The sequence below is a fragment of the Tigriopus californicus genome, chromosome 9 (genome assembly GCF_007210705.1).
Source record: "Tigriopus californicus strain San Diego chromosome 9, Tcal_SD_v2.1, whole genome shotgun sequence".
In the NCBI taxonomy this organism is placed as follows: Eukaryota; Metazoa; Arthropoda; class Copepoda; order Harpacticoida; family Harpacticidae; genus Tigriopus; species Tigriopus californicus.
Window position 1 is genome coordinate 13,086,823 of NC_081448.1, and position 23,724 is coordinate 13,110,546.

Here is a 23,724-nt window from a genome sequence, read left to right on the forward strand (position 1 = left end):
ATGCTTTGACATCCATAACAAAGATTCACCGATCGCTGTCTTCACTTTTGAGGCATGCATTCCTGCGCTTACCACAGATGTGAGTAGAAAGACTCTAGAGATGTTAAAAAATACACTAAAATGTTTTCAATTAGAATCGATGGCGTTACATGTTTGCTGATATGGAATGAAATAATACCATCCATAGAAACACGCGCTTGAATCTGATTAACCCATGAACGATTATAGTCCTAAAAATCGTGCCGTTTTGTGATCATTTATTCATCTGTCCGTATTTCGTGCTCTCATCTATGCCTGGTGAAGAGTTGAAGCTTTGTATTTGTGTGTGAATAGAGCCCATCCCTGATCTCGAATCAAGATTCGAATTTCATTTTGCTGCCTTAAACATGCTTCTCTTTTGTTCCTCAAGCACGTTCCCAGGCTACAGGGTGACTTGGTGGGAGGTATTGGAAAGATTGGGGATTGAACTCAATCCGGGTCAGGGTTGGCATGGAAAACATCTTTCCCATTCTATGCATAGAGTTAAACGAGATTGAGTGTATGTCCTAGTATGTGCACATAAGCCAATTGGGTCGCTCTTTTGATGGGAAGTCATTTGGACTTAGTCACACTGGACGACATTACTGCATAATTCGAGTCCAACAAAGACAAGATCTCATTCCACGATAGCATTTGCAAGATCTTCTCCATCGAAAATTCTCATGCCCACGTACGCAGTAGAAGGAAAAATTACTTTGAGAACGAACGCAGCAAGGAAGGGTGGGTCTAGTGCAAAAAGTCAGTCAAAAGCGAATCTTACGGATTAGCCAAAGAAGATTAAACTCCAATTGGCTTTGGAAACGCAAAGCTCCCAGTTCAGCCACAATCACGCATTCTGAAACTACTTTTTGTTGGTTGATTTCATGTCCTCGCCAAAGGCCAACTCGGTTGCAAAAAGACTAACTTTGAGAAGAGAAACAGGTCCAATGCACTTTGGAATGCAACCAAATAGATTACCAATCCTGGCCAATGATTTGTTCTTACCGCGCTCTAGTGTGTTGACCTCATCCAAAATGACTTCGGGTTTGACCCCATTAGTCTCATCGCCCATTTCGTTGACCTCGTTAGCCGGAAACGTCTCGTCCATGCCAATCAATGTGGTCGTTTCCCACGTGGTGGTGGTGGTGGACACAGTGGTGGTGGATTTCGGGGTGGTGATTGGAATTCGCAATGGAGCAGGGCTCGTCGTGGTCTTCTGGCCGTCGTTCAATTGAATGAGAATGGGTTTACGGGCATTGGCTTGGCCCTCATCATAGTTCTCATAATCCTGGTCATAGATCTCAGCCTCCTCGTTCCAAAGGTCGTCAGCGCGTCCTTTGAGGAGCCAAGGGGGCAGTCGACGCGTGGTTGAGGACACGCCTTCGGCCATGGGGTGTTTCGAGGAACAGGCGTAATGCACCTCCACGTACTTCCTGGTGCCTGGACAAGGGTCACCGCCAAAGATATTGGAATTCACGGGAAGCGAGCAGTCCTGCTCGCCATCACATCTGAAAGTGAACAAACATGGTTTGATGAGTCTCATCGTTGTTGATCGTGACCTTTGCGTCGGATGTTTAATCAACCAACTCGTTGCAATATCGCCCCATTACATGACATTTACTCTGATAACCACCAATGTGCTGGTCTCGAGGACCCAACTAACTAACCAACCACAGGAGCATTACATTAGATTCGGGGTGCAATTTCACGGCCAAGAGAGGTTTAAAACAAGGATCTCTGACCATTTGGTGGCTCGAAATGAGTATTTAAGGAGATTGAAACAAGATGGAATTCCACATTTTTCCTCGTAAAGTAGATTTTAGGATCCCGATGGAGGTGGATTAATGAAAAATGACCCACCTGGCTGATCTCGTCTCTTGTTCAGAGGAGATTGGGGTAAGGGTCTCCGTGGATCCGATCTAACTACTTTTTTTACAGATCAATAGTCAGATGAATCTGAATACCTCGGTTCCATTAAGATTGAATGTGAAGGGCACGTTTCTCTGCAACCAGTCAGACCCTGTTTTGGGGGGGGGAAGTAAGAGAAGTTGGGGACGTCGAGGAAGACAAGGCGCATTTCCTCAATAAACTGTTTACGAGCCTATTGTCTGAAGGTGGGAAGATGAATCTCCCACTTCTTCAGCCTGAATTCGGGCCTATCTGATCCTTGGCATGTCATGAACTCATCGGAACCGTCGTGGAAGAAGCGCTTCCCATTTGACCTCAAACCCAGTATTGAGATTATAACCGCAGATAAAACCGCAACCCTACGGCTTTATGATCAACCGTCCGCTCTTCTCCAGACTTTGCACCACAAAAGCTCTGAATCTAGGATGTCGTGACCACGGCGGCAACAGATTTCGTGAAGCCATAAAATCGTTGGTTAACTACGCCAGTGAATGAATCCTTCATGTCGGCTGCAATAGAAACGGCCCTTGTTCCAATGTTCCAGCTCAAGGTTTCCGGCGGAAAAGAACAGTCCCACCCACCCACCGAGTTTATGGGTCCCACTCACCGACGAGGGGGACACACGCACTCGTCCACCATGGGGAAATTCATGAATATTAAACAGGAACGACAAAAGGGTGTCAACCGGGCCACTGCTGTCAAAACGTATCAAAAATCCACATGGACCATTTGAATTTTTCTCCCTAGTCTCTGGCGCTCCCTCCGTTCAGCTTAAGCTCACTTGGCATATGTAAAGCAGCATCAACTCACTTCTTAGACATCAAATCCTCCAGATAAACATACCTGAGTCCGTGTGTGAATGCACTACTGAGCAATCCTCCAGTGAGTGAAGGAGAGGGGGAAAAGGACGCGTTTCATATGGAACCAACCGCCAAGCGCTAGTTCCCCAGGAAATTGAACTGCCGACCATTTTGAACCACATTCCCAAGATGGACTTTTTAGGGCCGGGTAAGTTCTCAGGGTTCCCGAAGGACAGCCAAGAGCACGATTCCGGCCTCGCTACAACCTCAAGAGGGGGACTGAAGACAGACTATTTTTTCCATTTTACTGGAGACCAAGAGCGATGCTCCAAGTTTTGTTTCAACTTGCTTGAGCACTCGAAAATTCGAAACAGAATCACCGAGAACTAGGGAGAAATGGTTGGCTCGACTCATTAGGATTCCACACTAGTTTCGAGGCATGCATTGTACTTGTGTGAATGGCAATTGTCTGACTTAATGGTTTGTGAACACCCATGGGAAGGGAAAAACAAAAGACCTTGTAAACTACAAGTTGAATCCTCAGGTGACTTCTCCTTGTTCTCTTTGCAGATTTGTTTCCTCAAATCGGATTTGGGGAGAGAGAAATACGGTGGAAAGAGGGGGACGAAGAAGTAGGAAGGATGAGGTATTCCAATAAAGATATCGTATTTTATTGCACATGCTCCTCTCCAAGCAGCTGGTTGGTAGTCCTTCCTGTGAAACCATGAATGTATTGTACACACGTTATGCGAAAACGGGAGGATGTAGAGAGGGGGGGGGATTTTCAGAAGACAGACCAATAAAAGGGATTTGGGGAAGATTTGAATTTTATTTCGATCGCAGGAAGAGTAGCATCGTGGGGAAGAAGGATGATGAAATGATTATATACTACCAAATTCGACTTGTGACTTGCAGTCTACTTCTAATCCGGTCTCTCGCTTTAACAGCTAAAATAAAGGCGCTTTAGATCCACTCTTGAGACGAAATATGAAAGCTCCAAGTGACACTAGATTTTCATAATCTTGGCCAAGTGCGAAATTCTCTCTCCTCTTTTGTCTCGACTCGACGGATCGTTCCAAAGTTAGCAATGGAAATGAAATGAAGAGAAGAAGATAGGAATGGAGGGTCTGGAAATTCTGGAAATGGGGACGAGAAGTCCTATAAGTGCAGGATTTAAGGGCAAGGGATGATATTCGGAACTGGGTTAGTCCCATATTTCCTCATTCGCCCACCATGGAGTAATTCCTCGCCACTGGCACGCAAATGGACCCTGGATCTGACCAAGTTGAGGTGAGAAAAAGTTGGTAGTTGGACACGAGGCCTCAAGAGGCAAACTTTGTAATGAAATCATGATCAGGAGCCCTCTTGGCTGGCTCATCCCATGTGCTATTGAAGGGGGGGTGAATGGTGGCAAAGTTAGTTTTCACGCTATCTGAGAGGCTCCATATTCCTTGTTGGGTGTGTTATTTCATTATCAACATCAAGGGAGGACGATTAGATGGCAAACCATTTGGTTTCGTTTCAAGGCCTAATTTAAAATGCAACAGCTACAAACATCATCATCAGACTGACTGACTGACTGACTCACATTCCGAGTACATGAGGCATGGAAAACACTTTATGGCTTGAACAGGATTGCAAATCTCCGCTCAAGGAGTCATTCGGCGTTTATCGAAGAGGAAAAAACAGAGCCCATTTCGAGATTTCCTGGTCCCCAAATTGGCATCTGAGGCTACGTTGAGCGTATGGCAATAAAAAGATGATCTGTAATTTCCAGTAATTACGGACACCGTTACCATCAAATCGAGGATCCACCATCGTGTTAGACCGTCTGTTGTGGTTCTCTGGATTCGTCTTGATATTGTGCGCTCCAATGGAAGTGGTCTAACGTCTAATGAGGATGAAACTTCTCTTCCTGGTGGTTCAATCTTGCTTGTGTGAGCAAAAACTCGTGTTCCCAATATCCTCTTCCCTCTGAACAATCTATGTAGTATGTATTGTGTTCAAAACCTGAGTGAATGCGGGTCATTACTCGCATTTCAAGAAACACATCCCCTAGTATTCCAAAAGAGTCGGATCGACGGGACATTTGAAGAATGCGTCCGTGACTCAGTGGAAAGTCGTGGCTGGATGGAGCCATACTATCCCAGAGTGGTATTCTTAGTCCTATATCTATCCACGGTACAAATACACTACTACATACATACTCGTACATGTAGGTACTCTGTGTCCTGTGAAGAATGTATGAATAAACGAGGACAAGGTTGAATGCTATGAATTTCAATGTCAGCGATGCTGATTATGATGATGATCGAGAGTGGAGAATGGAATGACGATGACGCACTCACCTTCGTTGGAGGATCCTCGTGGTTTGGTGGGCTATGCAGTTGACACTCCATTCCGTGTAGCCGTGCTTATTACAAATTGCAATGGAGAACCGCCCGTAATTGGCTCGAATCACCTGGATGGTTTCGTCAGGGTCGCAAGAAATGGACATCTGATCACCTTCGCACTCGTAGGCCGTCTTGTATCGGGTTCCGTCTGGGGCCTGACCTGCAAGCCAATGCATGAGAAACAAGTTTGATTAAACAACCGCATCCATCCGGGACATCACATCACCACCATAATGACCTGAGCTCGACACTAAAGATGGAGTAAAAAATCATGGATAAACAACACATGGCAAATTTGGAATCACTCGCAACCTCGTGTCGTAAAGCAAGATTCCATTTTAGGATTTAACAAAAAAAGGAAGGAGGAAAAAGAAACAGAGTATTATCGAGCCCAGAATCAATCTCTTCGACGACTTTCCCTCTGGGTTAACAATGGACACATTCCGAGGCCAAACTCGCATATCTGGATTCCTGACACACTACCTGTGCCTCTGAAGTCTGAACCCATCGAGAGAATACGATTCAAAAAATCACAAGGATCTGAAGAAACACAGACGTAACGGCATTCCATCTCCAAGACTCCCCAAGTGTGTCTTCTTGACGCCTAGGAAGCTTTTATTTCTACATACCACTATCACCATCCCCCTCGTTTCACCCCTCTTTAGCCATAAAGACGACCAGGAGGCAGATGGTTCTGACTATTTGTGACTCCTCCTATCCTTGATCCAGCATCCATCCATCCAACCATCCATCCACCCTAAAGAAACTTCACAGGGCAAATTGCAGGAACAAGATGATGTCTCAATCTCAAAGTTTGAATGATCACACGCCTGTTCTTGAACCCAAGCCGAACTCATCGATTTGAATTTCCAAAATTCTCCCCCGACATCTCAATGTGAGAGGGGCTGACTGGAAACCATTGTTTCCTACGTTCCGAGATGCTTCTCAATTCTCACTTCGCGTGAGTCGATCGGGCGTTTCTCGGACTTCCAAGCTTGTCAGATTTGAGGTTTCCACGAGCAGTGAGTAAGTAAGTGAGTGAGTGAGTGAGTGAGTAGGTAAATGTGTGGCTGGTCGACTCTAAGCGATCTTTTTATCGTCCATTTTCTCGAGGGTGGTGATGCAACAGATGTACATGACATTTCAATACCAAATTCAATTGATCTATGGCCTCACTCTCTCGAAGCCGACTTAAGATAAAAGGGCACTTTCTGAGGGTCGGGGTTGGTTGGATGGATGTAGTGAAACTGATGATGCTCTGCATGCTCGTCTCTGAAGGAAGTCAAGATGAGATGAAGACCTTGACTCGGGTGGATTGGTTGGTTGGTTGGTTGGCTGGATTGCTTATGAAGACACCATGCAAAACTGGCATTTTCAAAACATCTTGAATATCACCTTCAGTGCGGGGGTTTGCTTGCCGAATCTTTGAATAGACGTTTTCAATTCAGGTTACACGGCCCATTTCACATGTTGAGATCTTGAATGCAGACATCTTATTAAAAATTATCCGGAATGACTCCAAGAAAAACTCTGAATACGCCCTCGTCAAGTGCAGAAAAGGATTTAAATGAGATCCTCCATTTTTATTTCAAAAGCCATGATCCCAGCTTACTACATTACTCTTCAGGCAAGATGTGCACCAGACCTTGGCCTGAATATGCTCCGCAGAGTGCTTGAGCTGTATCTGAAATGAGAATCAAGGAGTCTCCGAGAAATTCGCCATTAACAAGGGCGCTCTTGTTGTTTGGAATCCATTCGAAGATATTGACCCGGAGTCAGCTCAAAACTTATAAGTAGTACGTAGTACGTACACACAGTCTATGTGAAAGACGAGGCCGAGGGTCGAAAATATGACCTCCATTAACATGCATAGAATTTCCAGTGACCTCTTTGCGACACAAGATGCTGTACACTGTAGTCACTTATCACTTGTGCAAAACTCAACAATTGACTCCCTGACTACATTACTTGTCCGACGACAAACAATGGTAAAGATGTTTCACTCTTGAATTGTCTCGTTGAAAGCTGGACTCTGACAAAGGGAAAAAAACTTAATGGACTGAGAATTCCTCGTTTCTGGTGGAAAGGCACAACAAGAGAAGCGACACAATTCCGTTCGCCAATTTGCAACGTGTTGAAAATGGATCCATCCGTATTCCAAGCAAATATAATGGTACTTTCAAAATCCAGAACCGTCATTGGGTGGATGCGAGCAGCGCAATCGTCGAGGAAGAACAACCAGAAAGCATCCCAGGAACTCTGATCACCGTACGATCGGGAAGGCCATTTTATGACGTGATGAAATTAGAGAATCAATTTAGATTCAATCAGCATCGTCTTCTCTCTTGGATCCATTCTTGCTGACTTTTGAGCGAGTGAGTGAGTCTCTCAAGAGTCAGTTGAAAAGGCCTGAGAAGAGGGGATGGATCGACGACGAAGTGGGGAAGTAATAATGGCCCTCGTCCAAATTACTTACTCGCCCGACAAATCGATGATGAGCGACTCTCGAAGCATTTAAATGTTGATCAAGCGATACCGATTTTCAATCACGAACACACTTCTTCCCGGAGCGATGAGCTGCGAAACATTCATTTCAAATGAAAGTTGGAATGATTTCGTTTTCTTTCCAAAGCCACTGGCGAGGCCAAGGTCGAAGTGAAATGGTCATTATACGTATGAGTGCTCTGAGGCCACTTATTGGCTCAGATTGGAGCGTCGAAGCCCATACCTGAATCAGACAGAAACTATCAAGCTAATCGCAATGAGGAATGATGAAAGTACATTTCAGTTTGAATGACTCATATGGACATGCTCGATTCTTCGAAATAGCTCGAAAGTTGGCAATGGCATTTCTGGCCATTAATTAGGAACAGTTTAAGATGGGCGGGTTCGTTTGGCGCTGTTGAGAGATTTCTCGCTTTTTCAATAAGGTTGGCTATAAAATTAGTTCTGATCCGGATTTCACGACACCCCCCAAGGTTGCTTGTTTGGCTTGAATCGGGTTTGATATGAATCTGCATGACTCGGGAGAAAATAAACCATTTGTCCTTAGCCTGCTGTGGTTGAATGATTTGAGGAAAACCACTGGGTGGCCTGAATTGGTTTGGCTTTTTCAACCATCCAAAAATGGGCACAAAGGAGCTCAACGAGGAAGGTTTAAAAAAAAAATATGTAACAAAACAGTCTGATGTGAATTTCAGTTGAAAAAAAAGGACTGGCGGAACCATGTTCAAGTCCGCCAATTAGTCCCCTTTGTCCCTGGGATGGGTTTGAATAACCAATAGAAAACGAGCTTTCTACAAGGCCATAAATACTATCGGAACAATCCCACCACCTCCGTCCAATCTACACTACATTGACTTTCAGGGTTGCGAGTGCTGACTGAATCAGTGAGTGACCCACTGAAAGAGGGAAATACATTGAGGTCTCAACTAATGTAGAATGCGGGCATTGAAGATCCTTCTTTCACTGCCCCCCAAGTACAACAACAAGCAAAAGGTACAACTATTGTATGACCAAGAGCGAGCAATTGTGTCAAGTCATTGGCTTTGTGACTTTGGAATTTGGCAGCGATGAATAAGTTCGAACGATGGATTTTGTTCGAATGCTCTTTTCGAAGCTACCGAACTTGAAATCCCCGTGGCGTTTCCAATATCTTAATCGCTGCACAATGACGAGGTTGGAATATAGCATTCTCCCAGAAAAAAAGGAGCCTTCCTTCCTTCCATTCCATTCAATCCTCGTTGGTTCGAGGAGGGCACCACCGTGCACACTAATGACAAATGTGGCATCCTCAAGCTCAAATCTCGGGTTTACCCAATGATATACACCCTCCAAGTACTCTTAAGGTCTATTAAATTGGCCAAGATGTCCTGTCGACTCTGTACAATTCATTATTGCAGGGCGAAACGAATCTGCTCTCTTTAGACTTGCACAGAGAGGAAGAACATGATGAAGGAACAGAAGTCGAGCCGAAATCTCAGGATTTGGCGTAAGTACGAACGTACGTACGAAGCAAAAGCTCAAGCACAATATGGCCCAATTCACGTTGAACACTCCAATTTGGAGAAGCATGGAAATGAGGAAGTGGAGTTCAATTGCGCCACATTTGACACGAGCAAGAGAAAGAAAAGATCGGTAGAAAGTTCAATTTCTTTTCAAGATTTATGTCGGCTTTCACCCACCTTCTCTTTGAATGAAGAGGGTGACACTCGAGAACTGAGAGAGATGGGAGAAAAAAGTGATTTCAAGCCACGCCATTCTGAAGCGATCACGCCTTGGGCGTTTTTTCTCTCTCTCTCTCTCTCTCTCTCCTTTGGTCTACTTCCAAGATTCTAAGATGCATCCAACAACCCTGGACGGGAGTCTCATATAGCTGCGTACATTCAGACAAATCCAGACACTGGATGGCTAAAATGAACAGTACGTACGTATAGAAGTGGGTACGCTCGAGATCTGCTCGGGGTGTGTATGGTAGGTGTATACAAGGCAGGTGAAGATGTCATTAAGAAAATGGGTGAGAGCCCACTTATGCTCATGTATCAGACCATGCGGAGCTTCATAAACTCGAGGCAATATCTATCCGAGCAGCTTCCGACTCGCTTGGAGAGAGCGAAAGTCGAATTCAACCCGACCACGACGCTCGCTCACCAGTTTCCATAGCGGCCATTAAAACTTTAGGATACAAAGCTGGCTCATTATGATCGGCCCGGAGAGGAGTTCAGAGATAAATTGGAGCCATTCAAGGCACAAAAGCCAGACAAAATCCTCCCGAGGATGAAACAAAGATGTAGCGAACAAGGTTGGGACTGCGCTGACTTAGTCTTAACGCGAGTAATTGATGGAACAACAAGGGGACTTAATTGCTTGCCCTCACTCACATCTTTCATGAAAGATGATCAAAAATACTTTAGAGAACAATTACGTCCTCGTCATACAATTCATTATCATCCTCGAGAACATGCTTTGTTGTGAAAAGACGCATACGTACATCAACTTTCCAGTACACATTTGAATCGGGACCGACAATTCATGGACGGTAAGGCCTTTTTCTTGGCTTGCCCTGTTTGATCCATTTCTCGTGTCTGGCGATGGCGACCTTTTCCACTCGTTGAGCGATTTGGCATCGATCCTCAATGGTATCACAAGGGGAAAGCACTCTGGTACAAAACGCATGTCCGAACTAATGGTGGGCCGAGTTCGAGCCAAAAAGAAGTCTATCCAAATGATAAGGATGGATTCAGGTTTGGTGGCTTTTGTCCGTCGCGGCGTTGAAAGATGCTCGATGGGATAAGGCGAGTGCTACGTACGACTGACGGGAGAAAAGTTGGAAGCGAGATACTGGAGGATGATAATTCGTTGACGATTATTCATCATCCCAAGAATGGTGCTGCTGCAAGTGAGTGGCACTCCAATCTTCGATTTGTCCTCGAAATCTTCGAAACCAGAAAACGGCTTGGATTTCTCGTTTTAGAGGTGAAGGCGTTTCAACGACACGTATTTTTTCAAAAAAGAAGGTAATGCAATCAGAGGTTCATAGGGAGCACTCGAAGTGCTCCTAATGACCCCGGATCGTCATTTCCGATCATATTGATAGGAAATCATCCGGGCCGGGCTTCACAAAGTATAGCGACATTTTAACCCAAAAAGGTCTGGGATCATTAACCCATCAAAAGCGATCGCTATCCGTCATCATTAGGAGGACAAACTTTCACTTGGATCCAATGGACGCATTAATATCAGTCATCCATGAAATTCCCAACCCCACACCGATCAGTTGACCAATTCAAGCAAGTTCTCCACCCTCTCCCTTATAGTACTCAACGGTTCTTCTTCACTTTTAAAATGAAGTAAATGGGGTTCGACTTAATCGAAGCTCATGTAATTGTACCCAGAACCAAGGTCTGAATGAGCGAATTGGCTAATTATGATACTTGAGAAGACTCCATTCAGCCCAGAGAAAAACCTCCCTGAGGAAAATGACTTCTCAGGGTTGTTGAATGAGGTAAAAAATTGTTTGTAGGACTCTAATTCCAAGATGGGAGAGAAGGTCCCTAATTGTGAGGAGACCCCGATAAACAATTCATTTTCATCATTGAGGCACGTTTCCTTCCCTCCGCTCTTTTTCACCATGTTCATCTCCATCCACAGATGTAAAGGAGGACACTTCTGCCAGGCAACTCAATGCATCAAAATCTGTCATCGAATACTAACCACAGACCCTGATCCTAAAGCTGTATAAGGGACAATGGACAATATACTGTGACGAGCTAGCAGATTTTTTACACCAACAATCCTCTTTACGTCTATGAATTCAAAAACATCCTGAAGAGTGGCATATGGGTTCTATTCATATTTTGAGTGCCAAATACGGGAAATGAGGAGTTCACCTTTTATTTCCTCGACTTTACAATGCTCCAAAGCTCATCTCTATCTGGCTCTTGTGTCATGTGAAAGAATGTGCGTTGGTGTGCGAAAAAAATGAAATATAATCATCTGACGACCTCTTCCGTTTCAAGTATGTCCATGTCCAAGAACTGTCTACCCTCCAAACTGATTCGAAGCTTCAACGCAATGGGAGTCGCCATGGAGCCAAATATTTCTCAGGATGTTGTAATCAGAGGCCTTCATGTAGACACGGTAGTTACGTCTGATCAACCTTCAGCGATCTTATCCACACTCATTGGGCTAAGAACTTATGTACATAGTCACTGTCAATGTTTCACCCTCATGTTTTGAATATTTCCCGTTAATCAACGGGTAACATTATCGCCCCTTCCGCAAAACCTCGACCGGTTTGTGTAAAGGTAGAATATCTCTCCAGGAGAAATCCTGCGGGGTACAAGACAATGATGACAATTAGTCACAATGATGAGTGAAAAGAAAATCGACTCGGCGGATCTGACAAAGTGAGAACAAACGTAGAATGGGTTTCGGATTTCCAAAAAAATACCTGCACCTCGTCCGTTCCTGGTGAAAACGGAAAGAGGGAGGGATTCTTAGTGATCATAGGCTCATGTTTCTTCTCATTCGTCGTTTTGAAGTGAGATTGAATTTCCCGCGAGTTGAGGGCAATCAAATTGAGCAAAACGGAAAACATTACCCGATTGCGGTGTTCCTGGGTGAGGAAGTCAGTCTTGATGAAAATCCAGAGCCTCATTCATGTCTCCTCTCGTAACCACCACTACCAGACCTCTCATTCAAAATTGAATCACCGGGAGAAAGTGTTCAACTATGAGGAAAGTGGATGGAGAGGTAGACCGCGCACGAAGGCTTTTTTTGCTCTTGTGTTCCACCAAAAATTGGTTGCCCTACGTGCATCATGGAGTGGCTTTTATTTAGGACGTCTCACTATGTACGTATTACCGCACTAGCTCGGGTTTTTTCGTTCACACACCAAAAAAATTTGGCAATAAAACAATCACCGAAAGAGAGACTCGGAACCGAAAGTGCCTCGCATTGGAATTAAAAGATCAAGCGATAAGACTTGTTGGCGTTTTATTTGAGTACCAAGGTCTTGTCCATGTCGAGGAAAAAACGGTTTCCGTTTCCCGTCCCGATAGTTGATTACCAAATATATTCGAGTTTGCAAAACAAATCTCAAAGTGGCTCATCAATTAGGGGCCATTCCAGGATCTGTACTACACGGGTAGTAGACAGGTCTGGGAACCATTGCCAAAATGTGTCATGCAAAGAAGCAGTTAAGACATTGGGCGACATCTTGGCCATTAGTAGGAGAGTCATTCCCTGGATCTCGAGTATACGGAGATTAGCTCGCTCGGATTTGGCTAGGTCACTCTAGTCAATAGATCATGTGGATGGACCACTTTCAATGGTCGTTTTAATCCACACACGACCAGCTATTACGAGTGTGTTCTCCTCTGCTGTACTCAAGCCAAGTTCTGGCACAACATATCGTGCGTTCCCAATGCAAAGATGGGAGAGAAATTAGCTGTAAGGTGGTCTCTCTTTCGTTATTCGTTCGTTTGTGGTGGTGGTGGTTTCTTCATCTCTACAGGAGATGATTACTTACTCCGTTCTCAGTCTGGCTGGCTGGCTGGCTGACTCGCTTACTCACTCACTCACAATACTCCAGCTACACAGACTGTGCAACTGTGCATGTGAATAACGATCCGATCGGCTCCTGTCAGGAGCAGAAATGAGTCTTGTTCAAGTCCACAGCTTTGAACATTTCAATCGATGGAGAATCACGACTCTCAGTCCTACTTAATTATCGAATATGACTCGCCGAGCTAGAGAGAGACACACAGAGAGATGAGGATCAACGGCCAAATGTTATGCAGTTTTCGAGGGAAGGAGTTGGAATTTTTCAGAAATCCAATTAGAACCAGCATCTCGATCTTGCTGTCTTGCTGGATCAAACCAACCCTTCAAGTCGTCTTGTCGAACATCTCACGATTATTATCGAGGCGTCTTTCTGGATTTGCCCGTTCAGCCTTCTTACCTGGAAAGACAAGGATAAAATTGGGTGAATTCTCTTCCTCCCACATCAATTACAAGCAATCAAGGATCGATTTTTTTGTGTGTGGTAGCTCTTTTATTGCCTTGCCCGTCAATATCGTGACAGAGCCTTGAAAGTGCGATGAGGTTGGAAGAAAGCAAAATTCTCGGCTTTTCATNTCTTCCTCCCACATCAATTACAAGCAATCAAGGATCGATTTTTTTTGTGTGTGGTAGCTCTTTTATTGCCTTGCCCGTCAATATCGTGATAGAGCCTTGAAAGTGCGATGAGGTTGGAAGAAAGCAAAATTCTCGGCTTTTCATGTTTCAATCCTCCGTCGATCGCACAATTCCTGAGGGAAGTGCCCAATGAACAATTGAATTCATTCATGAATGAAATCGCTAAAAGGGTTGAGGCGCATTTTCTGAATGCCGAACACGAACAGCCAATCCATCCATCCGCCAGCAAGCCAGCCGACCAGCCCACAAAAGAGGCCCGTCATTAAGCAATTCCCACACATTTGATTTAGGTCCCACTCCCCATTGAAATATGATCGATCTTCCTCGAGGCCAAGTGAGGCCGCGAATAGAATTTCTTGGATATCGGGGGCCCAACTTTGGAGACTATTCGAGATGGCAAAGAAAGTGGAGGAAATGATATTTTCTTAGGACTCTCGAAAACGACGAGCGTTGCGCAAGGAGCCAAGGATCGAAGGATATCAGGCAAAATCGAATTTGTTCCTGTCAACAAACGTATTGTGTGTCGTAATTCAAGGCAAAGGCAAACAAAAAAGGGCCCGACCGAGTAAATCTCGAAATGAAGCATTGTCAGGTGGCAATGGGCCCATTCCTAAATGGCAATTGTTCCTCCGGAAACATTAATCATTCAGACTGGATTTGCTTATTCACCCATTGTTCCTTGAACAACGAACGAGCCATGGCCAAAAAATTATACTAGTCTGTTCATCCTCGCCATCTCAATTGCCCCCGGGTGGGTGACGGACGGGCTCACAGACATACATTCCATCCATCCATCCAACTATCCATTCCAGGCTAAAATGAATGACTTCGGAAATCCCCCAAAACGACGACGATGAGAGAAAGAGAGAGAGCGAGAAAGAGAGAAAGAGAGAGAGAGAGAGAGAGAGAGAGCGAGAACGAAAGAGCTAGCGAGAGTCAATATGCATTTTGAGTGATGGTGAACGTTCATTTAGAGTAAAGAAGACGCCACTTGGCTTAATTACTCTTCTGACACTTTTATCCCCCTTCAGGCCAACTAAGTTCCTAAGCCCTCCTCGTCGTCATCTCGTCATCATCCCAACCCTCGTACGAGTATCACTCTGTCCTCTATAGAAATGAAAGATAATAATATCATCTTCGTCATCATCATTATCCTCATTTCCCCTCCTTTTGAGGAGGGTGCCTGTCGTCTCTCATTCTCGCTCACTTGCGCCCAAAACTTGGGCGAGGGGGGCCGAAAAAGGCCTCAAGTCCGCCAATGAACAAAGAGTCATTTACAAATAATGAAAATGACGATCAAAATACGGAGACGATCCACACATTGCCTCGGGCCAAATCTCGAGCACAATCCACATGGGCGCAGTTTCACAATTAGACTAGGCAAACGGGCGATTTCCTGTTCAAAATTGATCTTTAAACATGTTTCAATGACTGTGTCAATATAGCCTATTGACTGTCTGTCACTTTGTGTTCACGCACCAACCCACGCTCGAACTTCTTTTCTTGCTCCGTGTTCAACTTGGGCAGACCAATTTAAATAGCACATTGTGTGCACGAGCACTCATTTTCAACACATCTTTATTTCGATACAACCACTAATCATTATTATCATGATGATTGGCAGATAAACCAAAGATGCCGTCGTACGGGATGTTTTTCGCTTCTATATCAATCGCACTCAATTTCAACTTGCAATTCATTTACTGTTTGTTGAATCAGAAAGTAATTTCGATTTATGTTGTATAAATGTGACTTTTCAGGTCTGCTGGCGTACCGTGTTGGTAAAACATGCGATTTCCGATTTGCGAACCCTGGTTCGATCCCAGGCTTGCCAAGTCCAAGCTTCTTTCCACAACATGAGTTGCTGCTTTAACAGCTGAAATGGGCGCACCTGCGGTCATTTCCGAGGGTGAGGTAATACTTAATGTTGGCTGTGAAGACGAACCGGGAATATCCCTCAATTGGAACACACAAAAAACTTCGTAAGGAACAAAACAAACAAAACCATCATGACATTTCGTAAACTGAAACATGCACTAATTTAAAGAAGAAATATTTTTGAAACATAAAAATTTGAGTATAAAAATTCTGTTTCTGGTTAACAATTACCACAAGAGGGCTAGCCGATTCATTCAGTGTAGTAGAGTTATGTAGGGTGCTTTACGAGGGCATGATTTTTGTCCCAGTTCTTCGATTGACTGGAACTTCAAGAACGTCATCATATCAGCAACCCAAGGCAATGTTCATTTGAAGTAGAAGGAAGTACATTAAACAAAATCGGAAACCTTAATTCTCGACCTTAGCGTCAGCATATTTATTCCAGGCGTTCCTGCTCCGGTTCGTGAACAAAGAGGTTTGTCATCCTTCTGATATATTTCACCCAAAAAAGACTTTCCATGACTTCTGCCAAAAATGTTTCTCTTAATGGAGGGAAATTGAGGCGGTTCATAAGAAATTCAACTTTGTCAACCACTCTCAAGAGCCTGGCCAATGTGAATTACTACAAAACGGGGCACTCAATTCGACAATGGGCTTTTTCGTATTAAAGAGAACTAGTAGTTGTAGAGCACTCGATGGTAAGCATGTGGTGGGAGTTAGTGGAAGAATTTCAAGACTCGTAGTGTCTCATGAGCAATTGCTTATTGAACGGGCAAAAAAATGTGAATGAACTCGCTTCAGCATGATCTCAGCACATTCTTAGGCACTCGAGAGGTGAGAGTGAATACGAGAAAGACTTCTTGAGCCATCGCTACTTCGAAGTAAGTTTTGTTCTTGCATTCGACATTGCCAACGATCGAATATTCCGTCATCATTCGGCTCCATTGTATTGGCTGATTCGGTGCTGGTCAGCCAGCCATGTTTGAGGTGGAAGATCTAAGGAGGCTTTTACCACACTCACTTCAAAGATGAGAACGGTTTTTTGACAGTGATGTGGAGGAGGAATGCCGACTCCGATGGCAATTCAATAGTGCCAGACGACTTGCAAAATGTGCCTTCTGGGCGGAAAGGGTGACTTTGGATTCTTTGATTCGTGTGCGTGAAAGTCAATTTCTTCACACAGAGAACAATATTGATTTTCAAGATCAAAAGATCCTCAAATATAGGCTTTGAAATTCGAATCTCCACACACACTCGGTGGTATGCACTATACGTAAATAACGAATGGTAGGTAGGTAGGTAGGACATGACTGAACAAGTTCGTGGGGGAAAATACCCCAATCTTCTCGGAGGGATCCCCAGGCTTTAGGATTTGATCAGTGGGCCCTCCCTGGAACTCATTACCAAATTCAAACAGATACACCATTAATCTTTCTTTCATGCCTTTCCAAATAGAGCCGAGCAGCCGGCCTTCAAAATATAAGAACCGAGCTCCTCTTTTTGCCCTTTTTATCTCTCTAGATCTAAATGACGTTCCAATTGGCAATGACGAAATGATTAATGCCATTTTGACCCGAATTGACATTCTTTCGTTTACAACTCAAATTGTGACGGCAGGCTTGTAAAACCAACCAATTTTACGATTGGCTGTTCCGGTGTCACATGAAACTTACTCGAATCTAGCCCAACGCTAATCTTGAAAGTTACCACAGCCCCGTACCAAAGAAGGGCATCATGCGCTTCCAAATTTGAAGGCCAAGAGGTTATGTCGAATTTAGAATGCAATTTCGAATCGACGACAGTCTGACTTCAAACCCCAAGTCTCGTCAATCCCAAGTTGCAACGGTAATTACCTGAGAAATAGAACTAACTTTCTCTCATTCGAATTGAAGTTGATTCGGTTTAATCATCCTGTACACGTACGAAATGTACAATTAAGGATGAAAATAGGTGGGATTGATATAAACGACCGTCCCTAGGTTGACCTTAATTGGCAACTGATGGAGCCTAGCTCCATATTTTGGTGAACTGACAGGACCAAGATGATATCTTGACGAGTTGTGCACTGTGCACTCACAGTGCACGGCTATCGGCACTTATTGAGATGGAGACTGGTCACACACAGGAAGTGCTCGTAAAACGGCTTTTCCCACTTTGTTTGAGCTTAAACGCACTTAATTAAGGCATGAGAGCTTGTGCCCTTAAGCATACTCCAAATGAGCAACGAGAGAAAGCTACCACTAACAGCTCTAGCCAGCAACATGTGTGTGTGTACGTTCTTCTGTGCACACCGTGTGTACGTACGTACGTGTACTCGTATTAGGGCCTTTAGTCTAATCGTTGGCAGTCTCTAGTAATGAAGCAGCCACGATTGTCCAGGCATAGATGAACATCCATCATCCTACATTGACGTACAGTTCAAACATTTGCCCCAGAATCATTCAAAGGGCAGCCAAGATCTCCTCCAAACCAAAGTTTTTCTTCCTCTTCGAGGGAAGATCGAACAAATCCATTAACCAAACGAAGGTCACACATCGAGCAGCAGGGATCAGTTCTACACAAGCACTCCTCATTTTGCAGCATGGCTGTTAATAAGGTCGAGTTGCTCGAGTGGAAGAAGCAATCGAGACCAATCTGGAAGTTCTGTTTTGATGCGAGAAATTGAGCGTGGCACGACTCAAAAGTCACCCTGAGTGGATGTGAATCCTGAGATGGCAAAACCGACATCATGTGTTTGGAAATCACACAAAACCTCAAGGAGAAAAATCAGTCAATTGACTTCCAGAGATGCCCCTAAAAGGCAATGGTGCTCTGGATGTTGTCATCTTCAAGGATATCAGGGAGAAGCAATCTAAAAAAATCTGTCAGAAACAGAGAGATTTATGTCTTCCAAACATTAAGAAACGTTGTCCAATCGCCGATCCGATCGATGGAATACTTGCTCTACTCGATACCAACACAAGAAGGCCACTCAGTATCTTTTCAGAGAAAGAAGATCGTGGATTTCAAATTGGACGAGGGTTCATTTCGGTGTTGCCATGAATCGGAAGAACTACTATGGTACTACTGTACTATCCAGTACAGCCTTTTTGAAAAGCCCATTCTCCCTATCTCTCTTTGCCACTACAACGAACGAACTGACTCGAGGAGAGCCAATTTGAAGGCGAAGCGGATGATGAGATGAGACCACTCGAGAGAGTTTCGATCCTTGAGTTTGATTGTGAAGACAGACGGAAAATCGTGATGACTTCGCATTTTATTGGGGGATTAAATCCCCGTCTCTCCACTCTCCGGTTTCAACAAAGAGACCCTTGAAAATATATATGTATGCGTTCATTCTGATCCGCCCAAAATATTCACTCTCAATTACTGAGCGCCTTTTCTTTTTGGGGGGGGGAGCACATAGCATATCTGGTTGAAGACCACCCGCAACCTGAATGGACGCTCTCTCTCGTTTCATTTTACACTTTTTTAGCAGTAAATCATTGATGTATTGTCACTTTATTTGACGGTTGGAAGGCACTTCCCCCTGCCTGCCGATGGAGATGCAAGTCACCGCACATTAATTTTTTATTTCCCTTCAATCGATCATTACGTGCCATATTTTTAGACAGAGCCCTCGCCTTCATGTAGCACAATAGACGGAACGAAGCGCTCGGGAAGGTAGTAACTCTTTGTTCCTGTTAAAAGATTGACCACATCGATCCTCAACAAAACGTTGAGTCTCAATACGAGTGTGTAAAATAATTAATCAAGAGACTTTTCATTTCCACCAAACACGATATGATGCATGGTATACTACAGTTTACAGTATTTGAGCGGTCCGTGCTCCATAGCATATCAAACAAGCTAAAGAGAACGAGACGAGTCTGCGGACAAAGCTAGTGATGGGAATTAAATCCCCCCGGATTTCGAGCGGGCATGGATTTCATGCTTGACCCTATCTCAAATGAGCTGAAGCTAAAATGAGGCCATGTAGAGGCGGGTGGAATGCCCCGCACTAACTTCCAACTTTGGGGTTTGTGTATGGCAAACTGAGCGGGCCAAGAAAGACGAAGAAGTGGTATTCCCTCCTGGTGCACAAAGGACCATAAAATGTAATCATGAGGACTGGATGAGGCACTCATGGTGTTGGTAGTGGCGTTGATGAGAGACGATGAGCAATTCGAGCATGTGGGATAGAAATTCGAGGTATTGTTATTAATATTTTAATAGTATGACTGCCGAGGCAACAGTTGCGAGAAAGTTCGCATCACTTGCGAATGTAGAACGAGGACTCGTTGCCATGGCCAGAGCCAGTTTTCATGAATTCCAATAAATCAAAGTGCTATCACACACACGTCAATTTGCCATGCCCATGAAGGCCATAACTCATTGCTTGGAAAAAAAATCTCCGAAATTGGCTCATTAGAGCACCCTTCAGCTTCGCCATAATTGAAATAAATGGGTCAGATCTCGAGTGTACAGAAGCTGGAACACAAATCTGCCAATGTCCCAACTCAGATCTTGGAATATAGCCATTCATACCCACTCATCATATATTGAGTATGTGATCAAACTCACAGAAGGAGAGTTGACAAGTTTTGAGCACCCAAATCGCGATCATCGAAATGATAGGAAGGGCGAGGGAGACAGATCTCGAGAATCACCCTCGGTGGCTGAACTAAAAACACTGCCTAAACTGGACAAGTGGGAAGGAAAGACGGGCCTGGAGGTCTTTCCATCATTCTTTTCAGCTATATACTTTACTAGTCCTGTCAGTTGGTCTTCTATTGAATGAATCCGACTAGATTTGCCATTCTGAGTCTCACCCTGCTGTATAATTAAGTTTGATGAGGGGAAGACGAACGAATGAGCACACATGAGCCACTACAGTAGTGTGGTACATGGATCACCAATGGCACCGGCTATTTCGTCTTTGGAGAGGGCAGATTTGTGTTTGTACACACATTCATCATCATCACCACCATAGCCATTTGGGTGAATAATTTCTGATCTATTTTGGAATGCGTGGAAATACGATGAGGAAAGGGCGTCTCTTCCCGTGCGCAATCCATATCCATAACTACTACCATTGCTACTTGAACTAAATGTGGTAGAGCGTATATACAATAAGACTGGCAATTGGGTGGCAATAGTTCGTAATGGGACAGGCATGCAAGAAATGAATTGTCCCCCACTCTACCAGGTAATCATCCCATTCAAAGTGCCCTAGACACTAGTCCCAAGACAACCTAAAGAAATGCTATTCACCTAATAATTAGAGTAAACACGATTCGTCCGCTATCGCCTCCGCTACCTCCACCACATCGTAATGGAAGTATACGTAAATACAAAGAAAACACTTGAATTTCCCATGGATATGGCCTTTCTCGAGTCCTTCAACAGTAGTCTTAGTCTATTAATAGACTACCTGGCTTTGAGTATGAGTGCCGCATATCGAAGTATCAGCTTTGGAGGGCTTTTTTCTACCATGAGAAACGACTTAAACTCGATGTCGGATTTGGTCACGCAGCATGCCTGATTTCAAGATGGAGAGGGCAGAAGACAGAAGACGAGCCCATCACCCGCCTCTCTTGACTTCACCATACTTGAGAATCTACCTCCAGGATAGTAATGCAACGCTGTTCACAGTAGAGAGTGGACCCACTAATTACTAACACCCCTGTGGAGGAGACCGCAGAACAATCCGCAGTCCCTAGTTCTCTCTAACTACGTACATCCTTGGCTACTCCTCGGAGCGAGCTCGGAAAGGCGAAGTACTCTAGACGAGCATAGGCACACCATGAGAATTTGAACATGGATTCCGAAATCCTTCCATGCCTGTCCCATAAATTCCTAACACCGACCAGACTTGGCGGATGTTGTTTCTTTGGGCAGCGGAATTTGGGTTAAGAAGACGCTCTATGCTCCTCCACCTTCGTGTGTATCTCGTTAATGAAGACCTGTGTGAGGGAGTCGATGCTTCTTGAACATAAATCATGTCTGACCAATCAGGGAGCCATGATGATGATGATCTCCAACCGCATCTTACTCTCTGACGACAAATTAATACAGAATGGTCAGGAAATTTATGAGCTCTCAAGATACCTTCATCAACTTGTCCAAGCACTGTTGCTGTTGTTTTTGTTGCTTCGAGTGAGCAGATCGTGTCAAGTGTTTGCTAGGGATGAGGGCCTCATGAAAAAACTATCCATGAAAGTACTCGATGAGAACCTGAAGAGGCCCTCGACAACTTATATGCCCGAAAAAACACTCACTAAAGCACCATGGGCTCAACAGTTGACAAGTGAGTGTTTGACATTAAAATAACGGATCATGTTCCTTCAATGAGTTCTCTCTGTGTCAACATCAAAGAAAACCCACTTTCGCCCCGGTCAAATACAGTAAGAATGCGACTTGGCTCCCTCAGGGATTTGATTCTTCTCTCGAGTTCACCAAGTAAACAAGGCATCATCTTACCTGTAAGAGGGGAAATGAATTTCATGATATCTTAGCCTGGGCAATCCTGAATGCAAATGGACACACGCAGATTTCCAAATCGTGAATCCTCATAAAAAGGCAAACACGAAAGTGCTCTTATCCAATCAAGTCTAAATGCCAATTCGAAATTCAAGTAAAAAAGGGGGAAGGAAAAAAGGGCTCAGAGAGGAAAGAAATGTGTCTTGACAGAAAAAGAGAGTCACGTCTTCGGTGGGAGTGGAAATTGAGCCGGCAAATTAAATAAATCGTAAATTTTCGCTAATCTTGACATTCCTTCACTTCCCAGAAGCTCAAGGGACCGCCTCAAAGCAAATGGACAACGACGACATCAACATCCATATTCTGACAGGACCAAGGACAAGTTATCATGAGATGAGAAGTCACGATGTGACTAACCAGTTTGGGATGATGGAACTTGAAGCGTTTTTTTTAAGCTCATCTAAATTCACTCTTACCCCACAGAAATTCCCTTGCACGACGAGGTTCAGGAATTGGTTGGCCAAGCTCTGCTTCGAAATTCGCTCTTGACAAGAGCCAGACGCGGAGATCACTACAACCTACAACAGATTTCAGGATTTAACTTTGTCAAATGACCTTTGGGAGTCTCACGCGAGTTTCAGATCTTGGATTTTGAGAACTGGCTGTAAGTGGGAAAGCATTAGAGTGCAAAACTCCGTTGGGAATCAAAAATTCCGGCCAAATTTCAATCTTATAGGAAACACATGTGTTCGTGAAGGTCTCATTTCGGTTGGAGGATGAAAAGACGTAGGGTGAGGGAAGATGAAGAGAGAAAGGAGATCTGTTTCCCCTTCAACCCCTTTCGTCCATCAGAACGGCAATCAAATCAGTAGCTAGGACTCCTGACTTGATATCTTTTTCTTTCAATGCCTGAATGCTCGTTTGCTCGTTTACTCGTTTACTCGTTTGCTCTTTTCCTCCCCTCTCGTTAGAGCATTGCGAAGCCTTCAGTTTCCCCTTCAACCCCTTTCGTCCATCAGAACGGCAATCAAATCAGTAGCTAGAACTCCTGACTTGATATCTTTTTCTTTCAATGCCTGAATGCTCGTTTACTCGTTTGCTCTTTTCCTCCCCTCTCGTTAGAGCATTGCGAAGCCTTCAGTCGTCGCGAGTAGAAGTCGAAAGGGGAGAACGAACCTGCCCGATTAGTGAGATTGCTTCTTGAATGCATCCCAATATGAATGACGTATCCATCCTGCTCGCTTGCAACCTCAAGTATCCGCCCAAAGCAAGTTCAGACGGACCCAAGAAGCGCTAGTCGTCCCAGTCCTATTAACCAAGATGAATGGCATAAATGCGCTTCGGTCAAGCACTCACTTCACTCGATCCAGAGACGGCCAGGCCAGGTTTGTTGGGAAAGGATCGGAGGGATGTCATTTGGCAGGGCCACTCGCTCCATGCTTGCCTCTGGTTGAAGCCAGCAGCCACCGACAGTTTCTTAGATATAAGTTACGAGCAAAATTAATTCGCCAGCCTAATGTGAAGGGGACCGACAGGAGATTTGCTCAGAACCAGAATTGATGAAA

At 44.4% G+C, this 23,724-nt stretch overlaps 1 protein-coding gene across 1 annotated transcript in view; it reads right to left on the minus strand.

Moving 5' to 3' along the window:
* Window positions 1-23,724, minus strand: part of LOC131886181 (latrophilin Cirl-like) — a 54,310-nt gene that overhangs the window by 21,100 nt on the left and 9,486 nt on the right. Inside the window, exons 2-3 of the mRNA XM_059234441.1 lie at window positions 5,075-5,279; window positions 1,024-1,526 (exon numbers count right to left, since the gene is read on the minus strand). Of these exons, the coding sequence (XP_059090424.1) occupies window positions 1,024-1,526; window positions 5,075-5,279 (708 nt within the window). The remainder of the gene's footprint in view (window positions 1-1,023; window positions 1,527-5,074; window positions 5,280-23,724) is intronic.